General features: G+C 55.6%; 1 protein-coding gene across 5 annotated transcripts in view; it reads right to left on the reverse strand.

Annotated features, from left to right (window-relative positions):
• Positions 1 to 22119, reverse strand: part of LOC128341530 (protein FAM83H-like) — a 41639-nt gene extending 19520 nt beyond the window's left edge. Inside the window, exons 1-2 of one of the 5 annotated variants that reach the window (XM_053288123.1) lie at positions 21979 to 22119; positions 1063 to 1539 (exon numbers count right to left, since the gene is read on the reverse strand). In XM_053288123.1, the coding sequence (XP_053144098.1) occupies positions 1063 to 1518 (456 nt within the window). In that variant the 5' untranslated portion in view covers positions 1519 to 1539; positions 21979 to 22119. Of the gene's footprint in view, positions 1 to 1062; positions 1540 to 17176; positions 17245 to 20822; positions 21113 to 21324; positions 21354 to 21376; positions 21496 to 21978 lie in introns of those variants that run through there. The other 4 variants (XM_053287883.1, XM_053288055.1, XM_053287969.1 and 1 more) reach the window with 4 other exon arrangements.
• Positions 22120 to 23096: the final 977 nt, after the last annotated feature.

Raw genomic sequence — 23096 nt, forward strand, 5'->3', positions numbered from 1 at the left:
TGGCCTTGGAAAGAGCACAGGCTGCCTCTGAATCCCTGCTGCAGGAAAACCATGGCCGTGGCGGGGGGGGGGGGGGGCAGGCTGGCCTTCCCCTCTGGCCTGGAGGGGCCTTGAGCCGGACCCCGACACGCTCTCCTTACGTCCTCAGCTGACAGACACAGAGAGCTTTTTCCTTCACGGGGCCATCGCAGTCGGCAGGAGGGAAGTTCCTCCTGGCCATGGGGGCTGCCAGCCTAGTTCCAGCCCTCCTTCCCTGCGATGTGGGTTACTGGGCAGTTTAGGCTACGGGAGCACAGAGGAGGGAAGGAAACACGGACGGTGCCATCCAGTTTCTTAAAGAGCAGCTCTACTTTTTAATAAACTGTAATTGAGCAAAGAGGCACCTCTTAAAAGTGGCGATTCTCTTGACTGAGCAGGGGGAGAGCAACTGGCCCTCTCCGTCCCCAGCACAGCATCCCTCCAGTGGCTGTGGCCTCTCTTCTGTTTCTTGTTTAGACTGGGAGCCCTTTGGGGAGAGGGAGCCATTTTATTTATCTATTTATATCTATGTAAACCGCTTTGGGAACTTTGTTGAAAAGCAATATATATAAAGATTCGCCGTATTCGTCCTGCACGGTTCCCTCCCTTCCTACCAGTTTGGGCTACAGGGCAGCTTCCAGGTTGCTTTCAAGGGGAGTTGAGCGCCAACAGGGATCCTTACAGTTTCCATGCATGCCTCTGGGGGGCAGGGAGGTCAGTGGGGCGCTGGCTTCCACCGGCATGCTGTCCGAAGCCTGGCCCTGTGGGGCTCAAGCGGGGCTCTGGCTTTGGGCCACCCCATTCCTTGCCCTGAGCTCCCCTGGGTGGGGGCGGGGCGTGCAAGACAGGCGGGGGGCTGCATGGGGCACCAGGGCAGACCCTTCCGGGCCCTCTCCTAGCGCTGAGGGCAAGGCAGTCACGGAGCCCACGAGGAGGGGGTGGGATGAGAAACGGCCTGTTCCTGGAGCTGCCTTTTGGCCCCAGGGCTTGGGGCGGGCTGCTGCCCCACCGGGTCCCCCCTCAATTCACCCCCTGAGCTCTCACCTGCTGTGCAGCACGGATCATTCTGCGCGCCTCCTCTTTGATGCTTGGGTTGTCCGGAGGTGGGGGCTGCACCAGCGTCGTCACCTCCGTCCCCCGGAAGCCAAAGACCATTGGCCAGCCCAGATCCAGCTCCGGGACGGCAAGGTCCGAGTTCATGGGCCAGTACGTCCCCGAGGAGCCATCCATGTCCGTGTCGTGGGGGCCGGAGTCCGTGCTGCCCCCGCCCTCCTGGGGGGCAGACTGGGGCTTCTGCAGGTGCTGGGTGATGTGGTCCACCTCGGAGGGGCAGAGGAACTCCGGGACGCCCTCCTCCGCCAGGAAGCGCAGGTAGCTCTCCGGGCCTTCCTCCGCCAGCGCATCGAGGGCCAGGCGGTAATACTCCTTGTAGTGGGGCGGCAGGTAGTTGGGGTCCAGGGGGTTGTCGCCCTGGGAGGAACTCTGGGAGCGGCGAGCCATGGCGACTGCGGAGGGTGGGCACTGCGGAGAGACCACCAGAGAGAGCCAGGTCAGACCCCCGGGGCAGGGGCGGGTGGGAACTCACGCCTCCTCCACTCAGCCAGCGCCACCAGTGCCGCCATTTTGGGAGCCTGCAGGGGCCCTCTGGCCTGGTTGCCTAAGCTGGGGCCCCTGCACACCCCAGATATGGCCCCACTCTGGGGCCCAACTCCCATCTTGCGGAAAGCACAAACCGTTCCTGCTGCACCCGGGGACACCCACCCCCGCCACACACACACACACTGCAAGCAGCACCCACTTGCACGCACACACACACACACCCCACCAGAGGGGACAGGAGGCCTTCCCCACTGAACACCAGGAGTGCCCGGAGACTGGCCCCGCAGGATGCACTGTTCCTCCACAGGCAAGGCGCTGGAGCAGGGAGCCCGAGTCCTTTCCAGAGCGAGCCAGGGAGATGGCCAGTCCCAGGGCAACACGTCCACATGGGCACAGTCTCTCCACTCCCAAGACACCCACTCCTTGAATACTGAGGCAGCGCTTCCCAAGAAGAGCTCCCAAAGGGCTTGACGTGGGGTGAAAGACAACATCCCTCAGATGCCCTCCTGTGCAGGCGATGGGCACTGACTGGCAGGCTGCACGGGGAGCCCAACCGGAAGGGATCCCTTGGGAGTCCAGGCGGAGGCAGGAGAGGCGGCCAGGGAGGGCCCTCGGGTGGTGGCAGCTCCGCCCTCCCTGCCACAGACACAGACAGCGGCTGGCAAGCTGCCTCCTCCTGCCTCGCAGCTGCTGCCGGGCGGGGGGCAGGATAGGGGCCAAGGCAGGAGCCAGCCGCGGTCAAGAGGCCTGGGCCAGACCCCAGAACTGCCCGCCCATTCCTGCTGCACCCAAGTGCGTGGCCACAATGGCCCTACGCCTGCAGAGGTGGCCGCCCAGAAAGCCAGCAGCCAGCCCCGCCCCCCCCCCCCGGCAGGACACCTCTGGGGCTCAGTGGATCCTCAACCGACTCTCCCGGTTTCACGCCTGGGTCATTCAGGAAAGGTGCCGCTCACACCGGCCCCAAGCCATGCCGGGCCAGCAGCGCCCCCCTCCCCCCCCCAGCAGAGGAGCCCAGTGGCAGCTCTGGACCACTGGGCTCACGGCATCCGCCCCCCCCCCGCCGGAAGCAAGAGCAGCAGCAGTGGCGGGTGGGGGGGCAGCACACAGGGACGCCTCCTGGGCAGAGAGGAAGCCGGAGGAGCAAGGGGCACATGATGCCCGGCTGGGGAGTGGGGGGGGGAGCTGGTCTTGTGGTAGCAAGCATGATGGCCCCTTTAACCTTTAGAGTTGGGAGAGAAATGCAAGCTTGTCGTTAATGTTGAAATGATTTTAATGGTTTAATTGATTTAGTTTTGATTTTAATTGTTTTTACTTTGATGTAAACCGCCCTGAACCATTTTTTATTGTTAAGTTTCCACAAGGTGGAAACTGTCTTGGCTGCCCTACTCTGGGAGACAGATGGAGGGAAGCCAAGGGTTCTTCTGGGTCACCCTCTGGGTTGGGACTTGGGGGCCCTGTTCCACCATGGCTGCAGTCCTACCGGGAAGGTTGTATCTAGAAGGTGCTCTGCCCCTTAGCCATTGGACTATAGGGTGCCCTAGGGATCCATTCTATCCCCCATGCTGTTTAATAGAGACATGAAACCGCTGGGAGAAGCTATCCCTTGGTATGGGCTGCAGTGTCCTCCATCTGCCAGTGTTGCTCAGTTCTACCTATAACTGAAGCCAACAGAAACCAAGGAGATGGTGGACAATCTGGAACTGGTGTTTGGGGGCTGTTCTAGGCTGGATGGGAGCAAAGGAGCTTAAACATAATCCAGATAAGGAGGTGGAAGAAGTGCTTTGGGTCAAAAGAACCAATTAGGTGAGTGATAATTAGATGTGACCACGGATGGCATTGCACTTCCCCTGAAAGAGAAAGTCGACAGCTTGTGGGTTCTCTTGGATCCGACGCTGTCCTTGGGGATACAGGTGGTGGCAGTGTCCAGGAGTGCTTTTTAGCAGCTGTGTCTGAAATGACAGCTGCAACCCTGCTTGGAGAAGCCCTGATTGCAGTGCATTGGTAACATCCAGATTGGATTACTGCAACATGCTCTACGTGGGACCGATTGCCCTTGAAGATACCTCTGAAGCTTCAGTGCCCATGGTCCATGGGCGTTCCGTCCCTTGGGCAAGGGGAGACAGTTGTCTCTTGGCCCACTGCCTCGAGGGGGCTCTCCAGAGGCACGTCAGATGACTCCCCAGTGCCCGCCCTGGCTTCCTTTGGTACTCCTTCCTTCCATGCCGTATTCCTTCTCTCTCTCTCCCTCCCGTCCTCTTTTCCCCATCTCCATTTTGCCTTGTAACTCACAGGCTCCTCCTTCCCCATCCTGGCCCCATCCTGAGGCTCTCATTGGCTGGCGGGTGGACACGTTGGTGCCATACGTGGAAAACTCCAGAAAGGTGCACGATCAGCTGGAACACGCCAGTGGGTGAGCAAGAGATGGCTGCGAATGCCAGTTTATCAAGGCCGCTGTTCCCACCTTGCTGCTGGCTACAGACGTGTCGTAGGCAGGGAGGGCGGCTGCTGTGTGTCTGTGAGGAGAGACATGAAGCCTGACTCCTCCGGTTACCTGATCCTGATGACGACACTGAGTAGGGCCGGTAGCCCCGAGCTGCAATTGGCCAGTGAGAGGTTCCTGAGGGGAACGTGGCCCCCAAGGCACTGCGTCGAGCCAGTTAATCAATGGGAGTGGGGGGGAACTATTCTGTTCAGCAAACTTTTATTGGGCAGTTAAGGGGATGGGAATTGGGAAGGGAATTAAATCTCTTCAGAGGCCAATGTGGCGTCGTCAAGGAGCCTTTCCCACCCAAACCAGCGAGAGACCGGTAACGCTGCTGCTTTCCTATCACGAGCAATGCCTGGGCCCTGCCTTCTCGGTACATAGGAACATAGGCAGCTGCCCTATACTGAGTCAGACCCTTGGGCCATCTAGCTCAGTACTGTCTACACAGACTGGCAGCGGCTTCTCCAAGGAGGCAGGCAGGAGTCTCTCTCAGCCCTATCTGGGAGATGCCGCCAGGGAGGGGAGCTTGGAACCTTCTGCTCTTCCCAGAGAGGCTCCATCCCCCTAAGGAGAATATCTTGCAGTGCTCACACATGGAGTCTCCCATTCAGCTGCAACCAGGGCAGACCCTGCTTAGCTATGGGGACAAGTCACGCTTGCTACCACAAGACCAGCTCTCCTCTCCTCGGCAGCATGAGCCGCTTCTCTTTCTGTACACCCCCCACCCCAGCAACTCCCCCTTCTTTGTCCCCCCGCTTTGCCTGTCCTGCAAACAGAAGGGAGGAGGCTATTCCCAGTTGTTGATTTTTACACACACACCCCTAATTTTTTCTCCCCCAGCATCCTCCTCCTCCCCTCATAAGGGCATCGGGGATAGTAGAGAGAATCTGAGGATCCTTGCCCTTTTAATCTCCGGGTGACTGCAGCGCAGGCAAGTGGGGAAGGGAGGGGGAAAGAGCAGATTTGCGCAAAATTGTTGAGAGGAGAGAGCCACGCCAAACGCTTTGTAGCCAGAGATACGTGTCTGTGGATCTACAAGGCTGTTGGGTGTTGGGGTTGTGCTTGTATGACCAGCACAACCAGAACACCCAAGTCTCCACTGAGGATTGCTCTGCCCGGCTTCAAGCCTCTCCCCCACTCGCTTCCTAAGTGCCAAGGGCCCCAATCCCAGAGACAGCGATCAGGAAGAAGGTGCCTCTCTCTGTCTCTCCTCCCCTCACTTCCCCCAAGGCAAGCAAGTCTCTTCCCTGTAGCTTTTTAGAAGACGGGGATCTCATCAATGTTTAATTCAATCAGTGCTCTCTTTTGTTAATCAACATACTAAAACACTTTGAGGATCAAGATGTTTAAGATACAACTAAATGTTCAACAAACAATACTGAGAAAGCCACATTACCAGCTTCTGTTAGTGTAGTTTTGTGATTTGTTAAGCACTTCACAAAAAAATAGTGCTCCTTTCAGTTTAAGGTATGTCACTTAATTATCATACAAAGCTGAGCAATGGAAACTGTCAGTTTCCTTGCAAAAGAATAGTACAATGAAGTACCGAATTCATCACTAAGCAATATCAAGCTGTACTTCTTTCTTTTCCAACAAAAGAAAACCAAGATAATTTTAGATTTGTTCACCTAAAAAATAATTAAAATGATTCACAGCATGTATTTAATTTCCAGTAATATTTATAATTCTAAAAGGGACAGGCTTTGTCTGAAATATTAGAGGGCTAACATGTTTCTTTTTCTGTGGTGAAATCTCTGCTTTCTATACATTTATGGAATACCTATACTGACAACAGAAACCATCTTTTTAAAGAATACTTCATTTACACTAACTGCCAATTCAAATCTAACAGGGATAAGTACTTTCTCTTAGTGTCATAAAGTGGGACTCTCTTGCTCAAATATCAGTTCAGAAGTACTGATACAGAATACTTTTTAATACCAGAACAAAATGTCTTTCTCTAGTACCATTAAATGACTTGCATCATCCACAAACCTTTTAAAAAACAATTTAGGGTGCTGTTCTATTGTGGCACATAGGAGTTCTACATACGCCTTGGGATGCCCCTGCTGCGGTGGGTGCTCGTTGCCTCACAAATATCACACCCCTCCGGTGGCAGCATTATGGGCTGCCACTTGGCTTCTGGGGTGTATTCAGCGTGCTGGTCTTGACCTTGAAAGGCCTACCTGGCCTGGGGCCTCTTGGGATCTCTTGGCCTGGATCGGCCCCGGCGGATCTGCCAGGCCTGCTCGTGCAGCAGCTCAGGCCCTGCCACGGACCAGGATTGGACCTGACCTTCCTCGCCCAATCCCTCCTGTATACCAGGGGACTGACTGGGCCCAGCAAGTCAGCAGAGAACACCGAGGCACAATTGTGTCAAGGGCCTGACCCATCTCTTCACGGCAAAGCGAGATCAGGGCACCACCCGTCTCATCCCCGCTCCCAGCATGGAAATCCCCTGGAGCCAGCAGGAACCCATGAAGAGGCATACCCCCTCTGGCAGCGGGCCACGCTAACAGCCCCCACCCCCGCAGAGGTGGGCTATGTCTACCCTCAACCCAGTCTCCATCAGATGGTGGTCCGTCCATGGCAATGGAGGTATTCAAGCCGCCTGGACAATCCACTGAGCACCACTGCCCACTGATGACCCAAACACCCAATCGAGTGTGTGACCTGCCACATATATGGGGCTAGCGCTGGGGGTTGTCACGGAGGCTATGAAGTTCCGAGCTCAACCAGACAAGTCGGCCTCGGTGTGGACATTAAAGTTCCCCAAAACTAAGCCTGGGGGTCCTCAATGCCACTTCCGAGACCACCCCAAGCAGCTCAGGCAGGCAGACTGCCAGGCAATGGGGTGGGAGCTCCACCAGCAGAATCCCACCTTTGTCTCATGATCCCAGCACCAGATGCAGGCACTCAGAACATTCAGAATGATGGACAGAGCACCAGGTGAGTGGGGGTGGCTTCTCGGTGGACCGGGGCGACCCCACCCATTGACCCACTGGTGGGCCACTGTGTGAAACAGGATGCTGGACTACATAGGCTTCCTTGGGCCTGATCCAGCAGCAAGGCTGTTCTGATGTCCATTATGGAGATGGCAGGTGCTGCCAAGAACTGGGTGGATTTACAGCAACTCCTTCTCCCAAGCAGGTGGCTGTGAAGTGTGCCAGGTCAGCTTGCTCATACCTGATAACCACCTCTTGGAGGACCATGATTTCCACATTCACAGACTACCTGGCAGTCAATAGCACAAGCTTCAGACATGGTGGGGGCTGCTGAGATTGCAACTGGAGTCGGTTAGGGTTAGGGTTAGCCTAACCCTAACCCTAACCCAAGGTTTGTGGTAAATGGGGAAATCACATTTATTTCAATCATTCATTCTTTAAATGTGTAGACTGTCCCAAACATCCATCTCTGGGCAGTTTAGACTGTCTCAAACATCCATCTCTGGGCAGTTTACAACAACATAAAACAGATTAAAATGAAAACCTTAAAACAATTAAAAACCGCAATCCAGTTAAAAAGCTTGGGTTAGGGTTAGGGTTAAGTCTTTAGAGACTTTTAAAAAGTTGTCAGAGATGGGGAGGACACTTGTGGCGTATACTAAATTAGGTGGGGTTGCAAATCCTTCCAAGGACTTGAACCAACCCATTACATTTTCTTGTCTCGTCTAGACAGGCTCCTAGGCAGTGCTGGGGAGGAGACAGCTGTCGTGGTGCACGTCGGCACCAACGATGTGGGGAAATGCAGTCGGGAGGTCCTGGAAGCCAAATTTAGGCTGACAGGTAGTGTATTGAAGTCCAGGACCCCCAAGGTAGCATTCTCAGAAATGCTTCCTGTTCCACACACAGGTACAGTGAGACAGGCAGAGCTGAGGGGTTACAATGTGCGGATGAGAAGTTGGTGCTGGGAGGAGGGGTTTAGATTTGTTAGGCACTGGGACACATTTTGGGGCAAGCAAGGCCTGTACAAAAGGGACAGGCTGCACTTGAACCAAGATGGAACCAGACTGCTGGCACTTAAAATAAAAAAGGTTGCAGAGCAGCTTTTAAAATGACGCATGGGGAACAGCCGATGGGAGCTGGGCAGTATCCCGTTTGGCAAAAGCCATCCTTTAAAGTGTGAGGCTGCAAAGAATTCAAATAAAACAGATGGGGACGGAGCAGAACTGCATAAAGAGCAGACGGGAGGCTGTGCCAGCAGGTCAAAGAGTCAAAGGAATAGCATACATCAGGGGAAAGATTCAGTGTATAGGTGCTTGTATGCCAATGCCAGAAGCCTCCGAGCCAAGATGGGTGAGCTGGAGTGCTTGGTTGCAAATGCAGAAATAGACATAGTGGGCATAACAGAAACATGGTGGAACAGTGAGAACCGGTGGGACACTCTTATCCCTGGGTATAAACTCTATAGAAAGGACAGGGAGGGGCGCCTTGGAGGAGGGGTAGCACTGTATATTAAAGAAGGGATAGAATCTAACAAGCTAGAAAACCTAGGTGGACTGGAGTCCTCCACAGAAACCCTGTGGGTGACTATACAAGGCCGGAAAGGAAGCGTGCTACTGGGGACATGCTATCGCCCTCCGGATCAAAATGCTGACAGTGACTGGGAGTTGCAGGAGGAAATCAGGGAGGCATCAAGGAGAGGCAGGGCTGTAATTATGGGTGATTTCAACTACCCACACATAGACTGGGTAAATTCACATTCAAGTCAGGACAAAGAGGTCAAATTTCTAGATACGCTAAATGACTGTTCCCTAGAACAGTTGGTCATGGAAACAACCAGAGAGAAGGCGACCTTGGACCTAATTCTGAGTGACACCCAGGACCTGGTGCGTGATGTCAGTGTCATCTACCCTTTAGGGAACAGTGACCACAGTGCCATCAAATTCAGCATACATGCGGGGAGAGAATTACCAAGGATGTCTAACACAGACATTTTAAATTTCAAAAGAGGAAACTTCTCCAAAATGAGGAGTATGGTGAAAATAAAGCTGAGGGGGGAAATCAGGAGAGTCACTTCGCTCCAGACTGCATGGCGTTTACTCAAAACCACAATACTAGAAGCCCAGTTAGATTGTATATCCAAAAGGAGGAAAGGTACCACTAAGTCCAGGAAGATGCCAGCATGGCTAATGGGTACCGTCAAGGAAGCCATAAAAGGGAAGAAGACTTCCTTCCGAAATTGGAAGGCCTGTCCAAATGAAGAGAACAGAAAGGAACACAAACTCTGGCAAAAGAAATGCAAGTGACAATAAGGGAGGCAAAAAGAGAGTTTGAGGAACATTTAGCCAAAAGTATCAAGGGGAATAACAAAAACTTCTTTAAGTACATCAGAAGCAGGAAACCTGCCAGGGAGGCGGTTGGGCCATTAGACAATGAGGGAGTGAAAGGGATTATTAAGGAGGATATGGAGGTTGCAGAGAAACTGAATGAGTTCTTTGCATCTGTCTTCACGGTAGAGGATACTGAGCATATACCTGTTCCTGAACCAGGCTTTTTAGGGATGGAGCCTAGAGAGCCGAGTCTGATAGAAGTGACAAGGGATGATGTTCTAAACTGTCTGGAAAAACTGAAAGCTAACAAATCACCAGGGCCGGATGGCATCCATCCAAGAGTCCTCAAGGAACTCAAATGTGAAATTGCCGACCTCCTTGCTAAAATATTTAACTTATCCCTGAAATCGGGCTCTGTACCAGAGGACTGGAGAGTAGCAAATGTAACACCGATTTTCAAAAAGGGATCCAGGGGCGATCCAGGAAATTACAGGCCAGTTAGCCTAATATCCGTTCCAGGCAAATTGATGGAAAGCATCCTCCTCAAGGATAAAATTGTAACGCACCTAGAAGAACAGGCCCTGCTGGGAGTGAGCCAGCATGGCTTCCGCAAAGGTAAATCTTGCCTCACCAACCTTTTGGACTTCTTTGAGAGTGTCAACGAGTGTGTGGATCAAGGTGATCCAGTTGACATATTGTCCCTGGACTTCCCAAAAGCTTTTGACAAAGTTCCTCATCAAAGACTCCTGAGGAAACTTAGCGGTCATGGGATAAGGGGACAAGTACATGTGTGGATTGCTAACTGGCTGAAAGACAGGAAACAGAGGGTAGGTATCAATGGAGAGTTTTCACAATGGAGGGAAGTAAGAAGTGGGGTCCCCCAGGTATCTGTACTGGGACCGGTGCTTTTTAATTTATTCATAAATGATCTAGAAGCCAGGGTAAGCAGCGATGTGGCCAGATTTGCAGATGATACCAAACTCTTCCGGGTAGTGAAATCCAAAACGGATTGTGAGCAGCTCCAAAAGGATCTCTCCAAACTGGGGGAGTGGGCGACAAAATGGCAAATGCGGTTCAATGTTAGCAAGTGTCAAGTGATGCACATTGGAACGAAAAACCCCAACTTCAAGTATATGCTGATGGGATCTGAGCTGTCGGTGACAGACCAGGAGAGGGATCTTGGGGTTGTGGTGGACACCTCCTTGAAAGTGTCTATTCAATGTGCGGCAGCTGTGAAAAAGGCAAATTCCATGCTAGAGATCATTAGTAAGGGGATTGAAAATAAAATGGCTAACATTATAATGCCCTTATACAAAACTATGGTGCGACCACACTTGGAGTACTGTGTACAATTCTGGTCACCACATCTTAAAAAGGACATTGTAGAACTGGAGAAGGTGCAGAAGAGGGCAACCAAGATGACCAGGGGCCTAGAGCACCTTTCTTACGAGGCAAGGCTACAACACCTGGGGCTTTTTAGTTTAGAAAAAAGACAACTGCGGGGAGACATGATAGAAGTCTACAAAATCATGCATGGTGTGGAGAAAGTGGAGAGAGAGAGATTCTTTTCCCTCTCACACAACACTAGAACCAGGGGTCACTCCATGAAATTGATTGCCAGGAGGTCTAGGACCAACAAACGGAAGTACTTTTTCACACAACGCGTGATCCACTTGTGGAACTCTCTGCCACAGGACGTGGTGACAGCCAACAACCTGGATGGCTTTAAGAGGGGTTTGGATGACTTCATGGAGGAGAGGTCTATCAATGGCTACTAGTCAGGGGGCTGTGGGCCACCTCCAGCCTCAAGGGCAGGGTGCCTCTGAGTACCAGTTGTAGGGGAGCAATGGCAGGAGAGAGGGCACACCCTCAACTCCTGCCTGTGGCTTCCAGCGGCATCTGGTGGGCCACTGTGCGAAACAGGATGCTGGACTAGATTGGCCTTGAGCCTGATCCAGCAGGGCTGTTCTTATGTTCTTGGTCATGCCAAACTCTCACCAGATATCTTGCAACTTATGCTTGTCACTTGGCTAATAATTTCTGTATTCAGGGAGCACAACCACACAGTTTAGGAAGCTGAATTCCTCATCATATTGCCATAAGAAAACTCTAGCAGTATGGCGCTGAAGGTCTCTTTAGGCCAGCATTCTGTTTCTTAAAGTGGCCTTTGGGAAGTCCACAAGCAGGAGATGAAGGCATGGGGGCCCCCTCATGCTGATGGGGGCACCATCATTCCCCTGCAACTGGGATTCCAAGGCCTCCTGCCTCTGAACCTGGAGGTGGCCTATAGCCATCAGGACTAGGAGCCATTGATAGACTTGTTCTCCATAAACTGGTCTAAGCCCCGTTTAAAGCCACCCAAGCTGATGGCCATCACCACATCCTATGGCAGAGAGTTCTGTAGCTTAAATATGAATTGTGTGAAAAAGTACCTCCTTCAGTGGGTCCAAAATTTCCTGTTAATCAGTTTCATGGGATGACTCCTGGTTCTAGCACTCTGTGTGTGTGTGTGTGGGGGGGTCCCATCTGTTTCCCCCATACCATGCATAAGATTATACACCTCAGTTATGCCCCTGCTTAGTCACCATTTTTCTAAACTAATGAGCCCCAAACACACAGCTTTTCCGCAAAAGAAAGCTGCTCCAGCCCCATATCATTTTAGTTGCCAACTTCTGCACCTTTCCCAATTCTATGTAATTTCTGAAATACAGAGGCCAGAACTGTATACAATACTCTAAATGTGGATGGAATCCAGATTTCTATATAGGTATTATAATATTAGGATATATAATATTATAATTATTATTATTATATTGTAAATATCTATCTATCTATCTATCTATCTATCTATAATTCTCTAAGGCGTACCTGTAGCTAATCCCGTGCGTGGCAGCTCTCACGAGAGTTCACGAGCAGAAGCACCATGGTGATTGGGCAGTGGGGATTCCATATGCAGATAGGGAGGAGGAGCCTGTGATGGTTAAGGTCAGTTGGAATGCAACTGTTACTGGTCGGAAGATGTTCTTGATCATAGAGGAGAGGAATAGATAGACAGACAGACAGATGGCACGAGTCTGCAAAGAGGGGTCGTGAGGGAGGAAAGAGCCCCTTCAGGAGAAGGAAGCTGCCATGGTGTGAATTAGATGAGGAAACAAGATGAACAAGGTCTGTTAACTCAGGAAGGGACAGCGAGAGAGAAGGGAGGGGAAGAAAGACAGAGAGGAAGAGTGCGTGAAGGAGAGAGGGAGAAAGAAAAAGCTGGGAGGGTAAGAGAGAAAGGAGGAAGGGAGAGGGATGGACCTGAGCCTGTCAGTGACCTGAGGGAAATGAGTGGCCATGGGGTTGTCTATTGGCAGCAAGGAAGGGCCCGGTCAGTCACTGCTGTTGTTTGGGGCTAACGAGGCCATTGGTGGAGGGAGGCAGGCAGGCAGGCAAGGCATGGGACCGGGCCTGTCAGCGGCCTGAGGGGAACAAGTAGTCATGGCAGAGAAGAAAGGCCCAGTCAACTGCTGCTGCTGCGGGGAGGAGCAGGAGTGAGGCTCGGGTGAGGAGGTCTCTGGGGATAGGAGACTGCAGCTTGGCCAATAGGCTCCAAGAGGGGTGAGGGGGATGGAGTAAAGGGATGGAGGAGGAGCAGGAGTGCAGCTCAGGTGAGGGGGGCTGTGGCAGGGGGTGAGGGGAGCAACCAAGTACTAGCATGCAGATGATCTGCGCGGGTTAAGCTAGTATTATAATATTTTCCAGCTCCACAATATCCTTATAGTATTCCAGATACAGCTGCATCAGAGAGTTGCATAAAGGCATTATAGTACTAGAAGTTTTATTTTCAGCCCACCCCCCCCCCAATGATCCCTAGTAAGAAATTGTCCATTTATTCCACCTCTACGGTGTAGCCACATCTGGAGTACTGCGTACAGCTTTGGTCACTGTATCTTAAGGACATTGTAGAACTGGAAAAGGTGCAGAAGAGGGCAGCCAAGATGATCAGGGGCCTGGAGCACCTTCCTTATGGGGCAAGGCTACAGCATCTGGGGCTCTTTACCTTGGAAAAGACATGACTAAGGGGAGACATGATCGAGGTGAATAAAATCATGCATGGAGTGGAGAGGGTAGACAGAGACATTTTTCACCCTCTCTCCCAGAACCAGGGGTCACCCCATGAAACTGAAGGTTGGGAAATTTAGGACCAACAAGAGGAAGTATTTTTTTACACAGCACATAATTAATCTATGGAAATCTTTGCCATGGGATGTGGTGATGGCCACCAGCATGGATGGCTTTAAAAGGAGCTTAGACAGATTCATGGTGGACAAATCTATCAATGGCTACTAGTCTTGATGACTATAGGCCACCTCCAGGTTCAGAGACAGGATGATTGCAGTCTCAATCTCAGTTGTAGGGGAGCGTTGGTGGGAGAGGGGACATCCTAGCCCTAACCAGCAGGAGAGAGGGGGGCAGGCCCATCCCTCTTGCCTGTGGGTTCCCCCGAGGCATCTGGTGGGCCACTGGGTGAAACAGGATGCTGGAATAGAGAGGCCTCCTTGGGCCTGATCCAGCAGGGCTACTCTTACGATCTCTTTGCTTCCTCCATAAACAGACCAGCCGTCCCCTGACCCCATAACTAAGTTTCCTCAAGAGCCTTTTCAACAGCAGCTTCGCAGGTGCCAAGAGGGTGGGGGGGGGGGCAAGGTGAAAACAGAAACTGTTGACTGGAATATTCAGAAAGTGCCTGATGTCTTTGGCGGATTTGAACTTCTTCAGAGGCAACTATAAAACTAACACCACAATGTCAAGTAATAGTCCAGAATTATAAAACAGCAATCAGTGAAACCTATAATTCACAAATGATGCTTTTCCACTTATCAAAACATACAAAATTAGTAACACATACTGGATCAAATAATATTGGAAGATTAGCTGGTTTTTTCATATCCCTTTACTGACCAATATTTACTTGTGCAATATTGAAAAATACGAAAGCCCCAGCAAGCTATTTACATTATCAAACTATTGGGGGCGGGGCGGTAATATATGTATCTACAAGTATAAGCTAAAGCAACCATCTCCAGTGTTGTAATAATTTGGCCTTTTGATAACATTCCCCAGGTTGTTTCTACAAGCTATCAAGCGTCTAAAGGGAAGGGAAACCAGAGAAGAGAAAGACCCCCACCACTGTCAAGGATAAATATCTTGTCTGAAGTCCTCTTTATTTCACCAGAGCTCCTTTGAAAAGGACCCTGCTGCCTGGCCTCCTGCTTAAAGTTAACCCTAAAGAAAAGATAGGGTTAGGCCCCCCCGCCCCATCATAATTTTTGGAATCTTGTAGGTGATTTAGAATATAAAACCTGACATTGTGTTACTCATGCTACTATTGCCTCTGAAGAAGAGCAAAATGCTCCAGATGCACAAGGCACCTGCTGAAAACTCCAACAAGGGTGGCCTCCCTCCAAACTCTGAGTAGTGCGTTGGGGGCCCACCTCTGCGTGGGCACAGACAAGAAAAGCCACCCCCTTCGCTCTGCAGCCTCCTCAAAACATGTCCCTGAGGGCTGAGGGGCCTTCTTTGTTCCAGGAGGCTGCAGAGGGGAGTTGCTGAAAACGGCCCCTCTGCATCCCCTCCCCATCCAGCTCTTCGTCTGGATGTTGGCCACTACCTCCGCCTGGACCCATTTCTGGCATATAAGCGTTTCCTCTCTTTCCCCACCCTGCGTCTGTCTGTCTTTCTCTGCGCTGCACGCACAGTCTGGGCCCCAAAGGAACATCCCCCAAGGGGTGTCCACCGATGGCTCCCGGAAGGGGGCCAGTCCGTGACCCGACCAGCCCTGCCATATCAAGCGGGGATACTCCATTCCTCGGCCCTGGCCCCGCCTGTGCTCCTGGAACCCTCCCAGCCCCAAGGAGTCTGCTAGGCGGGCCGTATCCCACCTAAGAACAGCCCTGCTGGATCAGGCCCCTCAAGGAAGCCCACCAAGCCCAGCCTCCTGCTTCACACAGTGCCCCCCCCCAGATGCTGCCTCCGGGAAGCCCACAGGCAGGGGGCGAGGGGAGCATCTGGGGCTGAGCAGCATCTTGCCTCTGAGGCTGGAGCGAGCCCCCAGCCTTCCTGAGCCGACACCAGAGGCCCTCCCTGCGGGGTCTCCAGCGCAGGCTGCTCCCCTCACAGGCGGGGGCTTCCCTGGGCAGCTGAGGTCTGTGTCACCAGAACTTGGCTCCAGCCCAAGGATGGCTCTGGGGGCCTCCCCCTTGCTGGGAAAAGCCTCCGCAGCCAGCCCCTCGCCTCGCTGCCCTCCAGAAGCCTCCTCCAAGTGCAGGGACCGGAGACGAGGCCTCTCTGAGCAGCCCCTGGTCGCTGCTGGGCTCAGCTGCTGCTGCTGCTGCTGCCGCTGCCTCCTTCCTGAGCCTGTTGCTACCTGCTGCTGCCCGCCCGGCACGGCTGTGGGTTCCCTGCCCTCCCCTGAGCACGCCCTTGCCAGACTGGCTGGACCGCTCCAGGCACGCCCGGCCCCTGGAGGCCTGCAGAGGGAGTCAGCCTGGCTCAGCCGGCCGCGCCCAACGGAAGGAAGGAGGGGCTGCCCCACCAGCTCCAGGGGCAGCTCTGCTGACGGCTGGGGGTCCCTCCCTCCCTCCCTCCCACCCCCCGCAGCGGGAGAGCAGCAGCAGCAGCAGGAGCAAAGGGACAGCCTCGGCCGCCGCCTCCCGCAAGCCCACCTCTCGAGGAAGGGGAGAGGGAAGCCAGGCGGCCCCAGGGAGGGACTGCAGGCTCCCACAGACAGGCAGCCGTGGGGCTAGACACGGGGCTGCCAGCTGCCGGCATCTGGCCAGGCTAGGGACAGCCCCTGGCGGCCGCCACCCTGCTGGGCTCTGGCCCTGGGCTGCCCAGCTTCTCCTCCCAAGAAGGGGCGGCGGCAGCAGCACCTTGCCCAGCGATCTCACGGCCGTGGGGAAGGGGGGCAGCAGCAGAGAGCTCCCCGGAGGCCCCCTCCTCGCCCAGCCCACTGCTGCCCCATGCAGGAGGTGGCTGCAGCACCCCCCCCCACGGGCGGCTGCCCGGCCTGCCCCACTGTCCAAGGGCTCCGACAGTCCGGAGGCCCTCCCCGCCCTCCAGCGGCAGCACGTGGGCTTCCGGGTGGCCGCCCAGCTGGCCAAGGGGAAGCTCAGCTGTCCCAACAGCCAGCCAGCCAGCCTTCCCCGGCCCCTCCAACAGGCCCCGGTGTGCAGACGCCCCCCCTGTGCAGACGCCCTGCCTGCCTCCCTGCGGGGACTCCTCCTCCTCCTCCTCCCCCCTCCGCTCTCCCCCCACACGTGTGCACACAAGCCCTGTTCCCCGGGCCGGGCGTGTCTGAGGAGAGCTGCGTGCGCAAGGGGGCAGGCCCAGGGGGCTCCTGCAGCCCCACTTCCCTTCCGCGAGGGCCCTAGCAGGAGAGGCAGCTTGTGGCCCACCCCAGAGCCCCACTGCAGGGTGGGCGGCTGGCGCCACCGCATCCACGCACAGCCCCACCCACGGGCTCGCCCGGGAGCATGGCAGTGCTTGTGCGCTGTGGAGGGAGGGGGGCCATGCCGCCCTTCCCTGCAAGTATTTCACACTTCATAGCAAAACAAATAAAATGCCCCCCCCCCAAGTATTTTACAAGTCCTGGTGGATGTTTATTTGTAAGCTGTTCTGGTTGCTGTTGCAGAAGCACACCGGGAGGGGGGGGAGAGGAGGGTCATCAAGTTCTTAACACCAAATCAATAGGGTTAAGAAGAAAGGTGGGAGTCCACTCCCTGCCTCACCCAGAACCCTACAAGCAAACCCCTGCCTACCTTTTGCTCGCCCAGATCCAGGACAGCCAACCTGGGAGTTTCTAGCTGCTGTTGGACTACCATTCCCATCATCCTGAGCCACAACAGCTGGGAATGATGGGAGCAGCAGTCCACCAGCAAAGGCAAAAGAGCCCCCAGTTGGCCACACCACAGTGGCCAATGACTTGCAGGAGCTCTTCCCGCCTCCAGCAGCATTAATTACACCCACAGGAAGCTCCAGGTGAGTTAGCAGCAGAGGAGCTCTCAGACTCTGCCGAGAAAGCAAGAAGAGCTCCCCACCTTGCCAGCAGCAGCAGCTCCCTTTGAGCACAAAAGAACCGGAGGAAAAGGAAAGAAACCGCTTTAGAAGTCTCCCTCCTGCCTCCATCCCCTGTTCAGGTTGTTGCAGCAGCGAGAAGAAGAACTCTGGCAAAATAAATTCCATACTGGAGCCAGAGAGAGAGCGAGAGCTCAGCCATTCAAAAGCTGCACACAATAAACAGGCTCCTTTCTAATTCTTCTAAGGCACTACAACAAGAGTAGCAAAGCAGTTCTAGTTCGCTCCGCTACTGAAAAGACAGAAGGGGGGCACGAGGGGGGGTCCACATGGAGAACACATGCCTGCTTCTTTTGCTCCTCAGTGCCAGCTCAAGGGGTTGGTCAATTTTGCTCCCCACCCCGCCCCAATGTTTGATATAGTTAGTCTTCTGAGACACATTATTCCCCAGGGAATAATGGGGATTGGATTCTTTGATGTCACATAGATTCTACATAATAAATTCCTATGTAGAATCTATGTGCAATCAGATAATCCAATACTATTGACATCAGAGAATCCACATGCGTAGGATTCCCTGATGGCACATAGATGCTACATAATGAATCTATGTGACATCAAAGAATCCAACACTTGTGAATTCTCTGGTGTTGGATTCTCTGATGGCCAGTTGCTTCCCCCCTGCTAAATATAAGAGAGTCGCCACTTTAAAGGGTGCCTCTTTGCCCAGTTAAAGGTAAAGTGTGCCGTCGACTCCTGGCGCCAACAGAGCCCTGTGGTTGTCTTGGTAGAATACCGGAGAAGTTTACCATTACCTCCTCCCATGCAGTATAAGATGATGCCTTTCAGCTCCTATCACTGCTGCCTGATATAGGTGTTTCCCATAGTCTGGGAAAAACATCAGCGGGAATTCGAACTAGCAACCTCTCGCTTGCTAGTCAAGTCATTTCCTGCTGCGCCATTAGGTGGCTAACTTAGCAGGGGACTAACTGAAGCACAGACTTCTTCAAGCAAGGAGAAGTTTAACTGATGCTCTGAGAGCTATAGGAACAGTTTGCATATAAGTAAAGTAAAGAGGAAAACATGTGTTCCTGAACATGTTGTGACAGTTATTTCTTTTGCAATCAAAAAAGCCCCCAAGATTCTCATCACTATATTTTTAAAAATTCATTTCTGCAGTCAGTGTAGAAGATGCACAGCTAGATGAACAAAGGCTAAGTGGATGGAAGGTCAGACTCCATAAGTTGATCTAATCTAGCATCCTCTTTTCAACAACAGGCAGGCAGCCAAAGGCAGCGCTAGAAGCGTTCGGATCGGGGCAGGGAGGCAAGAGGCTTCTCCCACTGCTGCTCCTAACACACTCAACGCCTCCATGTTCAGGGGGAGTCAAGGCAGGCAGTCCTTGACTACCCCTCTCTCAAACTTGCCAAACGCTGCGAGTGAGTGAACAGATACGGCATTTAGACCCACAAAATCTAAAGACCTAAATATACATACACGTGGGTATTTTACTGTCTATGACATTTATATTCTGCCCTTCCTCCAAGGAGTTCAGGGCGCCTTGAATCCCCCCCCCATTTATTCTGACAACAATCCTGCGAGGTAGGTTGGGATGAGAGAGAGTATCTGGCCTAAGGCTCCCCAGTGAGCGTCATGGCTGAGCAGGGAGGGACCTGAACCCAGACAGGCCCAATCCCAACCCGACACTCTAACCACCACACCACACCGCCTCTCAAGTGTAAGGGAAGTTCACTTACCTGAGAGTAAGTCCCATTGAGTACAATGGGGTTTACTTCTGAGTAGACATGAATAAGATGTTCATGATACTATGGGAAAGGGGGGGAAACGGCAGTAACCAAAGCTGGAACCGCCTTAAGTGGTGCAGCGGGGAAATGCTTGACTCGCAAGCAGAAGGTTCGAAGCAATGGGAAACCCCTCCTGTATTCTACCAGAGAAAACCACAGGGCTCTGTGGGTGCCAGGAGTCGAAACTGACTTGACGGCACACTTTGACCCAAGCCTGGCTGCTCACCTCTTTTTCTCTCCTTGAAGAGATTTCAAAAACACCCACAGAGTGCAGCTAATTACACCCTCCCCGATCCTTCCGCAATGGGTGTCTCTCCCTTCACTGCAGGGCACTCCAGGCAGAGGCAACTGGGTTCTCTCCCCCGCTTGTGTAACCCCTCAACCCCACCCCAACCACCTGCACAGTCCCCCACCCCAAGCAGAGGCAGCCCCCACCCACCTCCTGGCTGCTGCTCACCCCTGCATGGCAGCATCTTCCCACCCAGCGGGGCCAGCCACAGCAGATCAGCAAGGGGAGGCCAAGGAAATACAGAAAGAAGGACGAACAACTGACAGGGGCACCTGACTTTGAGGGAGGGGGTGGAAGGAAGGAAAGCACAGTGCCTGCTGGGACCAAGGGTGGTTGCGGCGTGCAGACTGGTGTGGGGCAGGCAGAGGCGTACTAACCGCCCAATCTTGGGGACCCGGTCAGGTCCTCCAAGGTCGGGGGGGGGGATCCAAATGGCCAGGAGGCCTTGGCAGCCACTCTGCGCCCGCCCTGCCAAACCTCTGCTTTTTTAAAAAACTTCTTCAAAGGGGGGTGGGGGGTGGAACAGTCCTTCTCTCTTCTACCCCCCTCCCCCAGCAGTGGAGAGATTGGAGGGACCCTGGCTGTTTGGGCCAGCGTCTTTAACAAAGTGCGAGGCACACCTGAGGCGGGCAGGCCACAAAGACACGTGGCCAGCATCCCTCTGCTCTCTCCACCGCTGGGGGAGGGGGGTGGAAGGCGAAAGGACTGTTCCCCTCCCCACCTCCACCCACAGCCACACTAAGATGTTTGAAAAGCACAGAAAAACGCAAAGGAGGTTTCAGCAGCCTCACCGGGGTGACCGGGCGCCCAAATCATCTTGTTGCGCCCCTGGGTGCAGGCTGCAACCCCCTCCCAACAGATCCTCCCAGCTCGGACCTGCTCCAGGAGGACTAGCAAATATCCTGGCCTCTCCGGCCGGAGCCTGGGACTCCCCGCGGCGCCTTAGCCAGCCAGCCGGCCCTCCTCTCCCCCACCTCCCCATCGAAAACCAGCGCCAAAGATGCATCGCCCCATCATGGGCTGCCAACCAGCGAGGCAGATTTCTTGCCCTGGTCTGCTGGCCCAGGCCAGCCGCCAAAAAAAGTCCCTCTTCATTCGGGACAGTTGGCAACCTCGCCTCTCCAGGCCTCTGGCAAGCGAGCGCGGTGGCGTTCGCTTTGGGGGGGGGTCGCTGTAACTGAGCGGATGGGTTCAAAGGAACACCCCCCCCCAGGCCACCTCTCCCTATTTTCTTCTTCATCATCTCCCTCCCTCCCCCGGGAGAGGGGCCAACACAGCCCCCTCTCCCCGAGCTACCCGGGAAAGCCAGCGAGCACGAGCCTCCGAGCTGGGACTTGCTTCTTCTTGCCCAGCCGCAGCCGCAGCCGCTGCCTCCGCCGGCGGCCCTTTCTCGCTCCTCTGCGGCCGGCAGCCCCTCCGCCTGCCGCTGCTGCACACACCCCCGGGCCGCCAGAGGACAGGCTGTCCTGCCGGCGCTTTCTCGGAGGGGTGCGCCCCCGGCCCCCTCCGGCGCAGCTCCAGCGGGACCCGGCGTGGGGGCTCGGGGGAGGGGGGCGTCCGACGCGCGGGGCCACTGCTCAGGGGCCTCCCCCCCACCCCCGGCCCCACCCCATTCCTCCGACGGCAACGTGCGTGCTGCGGGGGGGGCGGCCTCACCCAGGCAGCGCTCCGCCCCCAGCCCGGCTGGCCAGGGCCGTGGGCTGCTGCCCTCCCCCCCTCCGGAGCCCCAGGGGGGCAGGGCCGCCGCCGCCCTTTCCAGGCCGCCCTCCTCCAGCCTGGGTCCGGCGAGCCCGCCTACCGCTCCTGCCCGCCGAGCCCTCCGACGGCGCGTCGCCTCGCGTGTGCCTTACCTTGCCAGGTGAGCCCGGGCGGCGGCGGCGGCGGCGGCGGCGGGCGGCGGGGCGCGCTCTGGCTGGCGGTGGCGCCGCTGCCTCCTCCAGCCCCGCCCCGCCCCCTCCGACGCTCCTCCTGGCACCTGGATGATTCACCTCGGAGCGGACGGGCGCGAAGCTCCACCCAGGGCGGAGGGAGCGCCAAGCAGCAAACTCCCAGGGCGGGGTGGGGCCGGGCTGGCAGAGGGGGGGGGACCTGGGCGCCGCTCGCTCCGCGCATTCCTGCCGCCGCGCGGGATTCCCGGGCGGCGGGCGCAGCCCCCCGACCCCTGGAGGAGAGCCATGGCCCTCCTCCGGACGGGCTGGAACTGGAGCCCGGCGACCCCGCCGAGAGCGTGTGGTGGTGGCGGCCTTCGAGGGCCACCTCAGACGTTACGAGTTGCCCACGTGAAAGCACTTCCAAGCAGGGAAACGCGCGAGAGAATCCATCCCGCTTTCCTAACCACGCAGATCTTGCACGGGAGGAAAGGCTGCTGCTGCTCAGTCCCCCGCCCCGAAGGGCTCAGGCGGACATGGCGCCCCCACCCCACCCCCAGGAGTCCCAGGTGGGGGCTACCTACATTCTCCGAGGGTCCCTTATTCGGGGGGCCTGCACTACAAGGCAGGCGTTCCTCTTGCCGTAGGCTGGGTAGGAAACATGGGGGCGCAGCGGAGCCCCTCCTCCTTTCTCCCTCGGCCGCGGCAGCAGACAGTGGGCGTCGGTCGAGACTTCCCTGGACGGCGCAGGGGGGCGTCGGGTGAGGAGCCGACGGGCCTGGCGAGGCTGCTGGGAACAGGGCGGTCCGCGCTCCGGGAGGCTCCCTCTGGGCTTCCTGCTGTGGGGCCTGACCACGCTTGGGAGGCGGCGGCGGCGGCGGCGGCAGCGCGCACACACCTGACTCAGACACCTGGGCAGCTGAAGCGGCTGGCTGGCTGGCAGCAGGCAGGCCCGGGCGAGAGAGGCCGCCGGGTGGGGAAGCGGGCGGGCAGCAAGAGGCGGGGGTGTCGTCGCCCGGGCCTGCCCGCTCGTGGGGGACTGAACGTGCGAGCGAGCCGTCGCAAAGCGCAGCGCCTCTGCAGCCGTCTTAGGCAAGGCTCCTCCGCATTCCTTGCGGCCGCCGAGGAACAGCCGCTCTCGGGAAAGGCCGGCGGGCGGGCGGGCGTGAGTCCATGAACGTGCCTGAGGCCGGGAGAGCCGGGCAAGAGCCGCCCCGCGCAGTGGACGGACGCATGATCCCGGGTCAGGGGCGGAAGGGGGCCTGCCCCAGAAGAACAGCCCTGCCTCCGGATCAGGCCCAAGGGGGCCCGTCTCGGCACTTTCCAGATTAGGCGCTTGACAGTGGTGTGAAAAAGTGGCGTGAGCTGCGAGGCTTGCAGGGCAGGGCCGACGTCCAACCGCATTACGAATCTAGACGTGGTGGTCGGGCAGGGCTGGCCCATCGTCCGTTGCAGCGTGTTTTCCAAGGAGGACTGTGCATCACCTATCCCTCGCTCGGATCGTGTTCTCCGCTCTCTCCTCCCGTCCGTTTTGGCCAATGGGGTTGTGCCGGGGCGAAGTTCTGCGCAAAGCCGCCAGGCAATTTCGAAAAACCAGTAAGCGGGATTGCCCGGCAGACAAAAGCCGATCGAGAGATTGCAGATTTGAGGCACGCACACTATCCGGTGCAAGGCAAGCGAGCCCCCCTCCCCCGCCGCCTTC

Source organism: Hemicordylus capensis, chromosome 1 (assembly GCF_027244095.1).
Source record: "Hemicordylus capensis ecotype Gifberg chromosome 1, rHemCap1.1.pri, whole genome shotgun sequence".
Classification (NCBI taxonomy): domain Eukaryota; kingdom Metazoa; phylum Chordata; class Lepidosauria; order Squamata; family Cordylidae; genus Hemicordylus; species Hemicordylus capensis.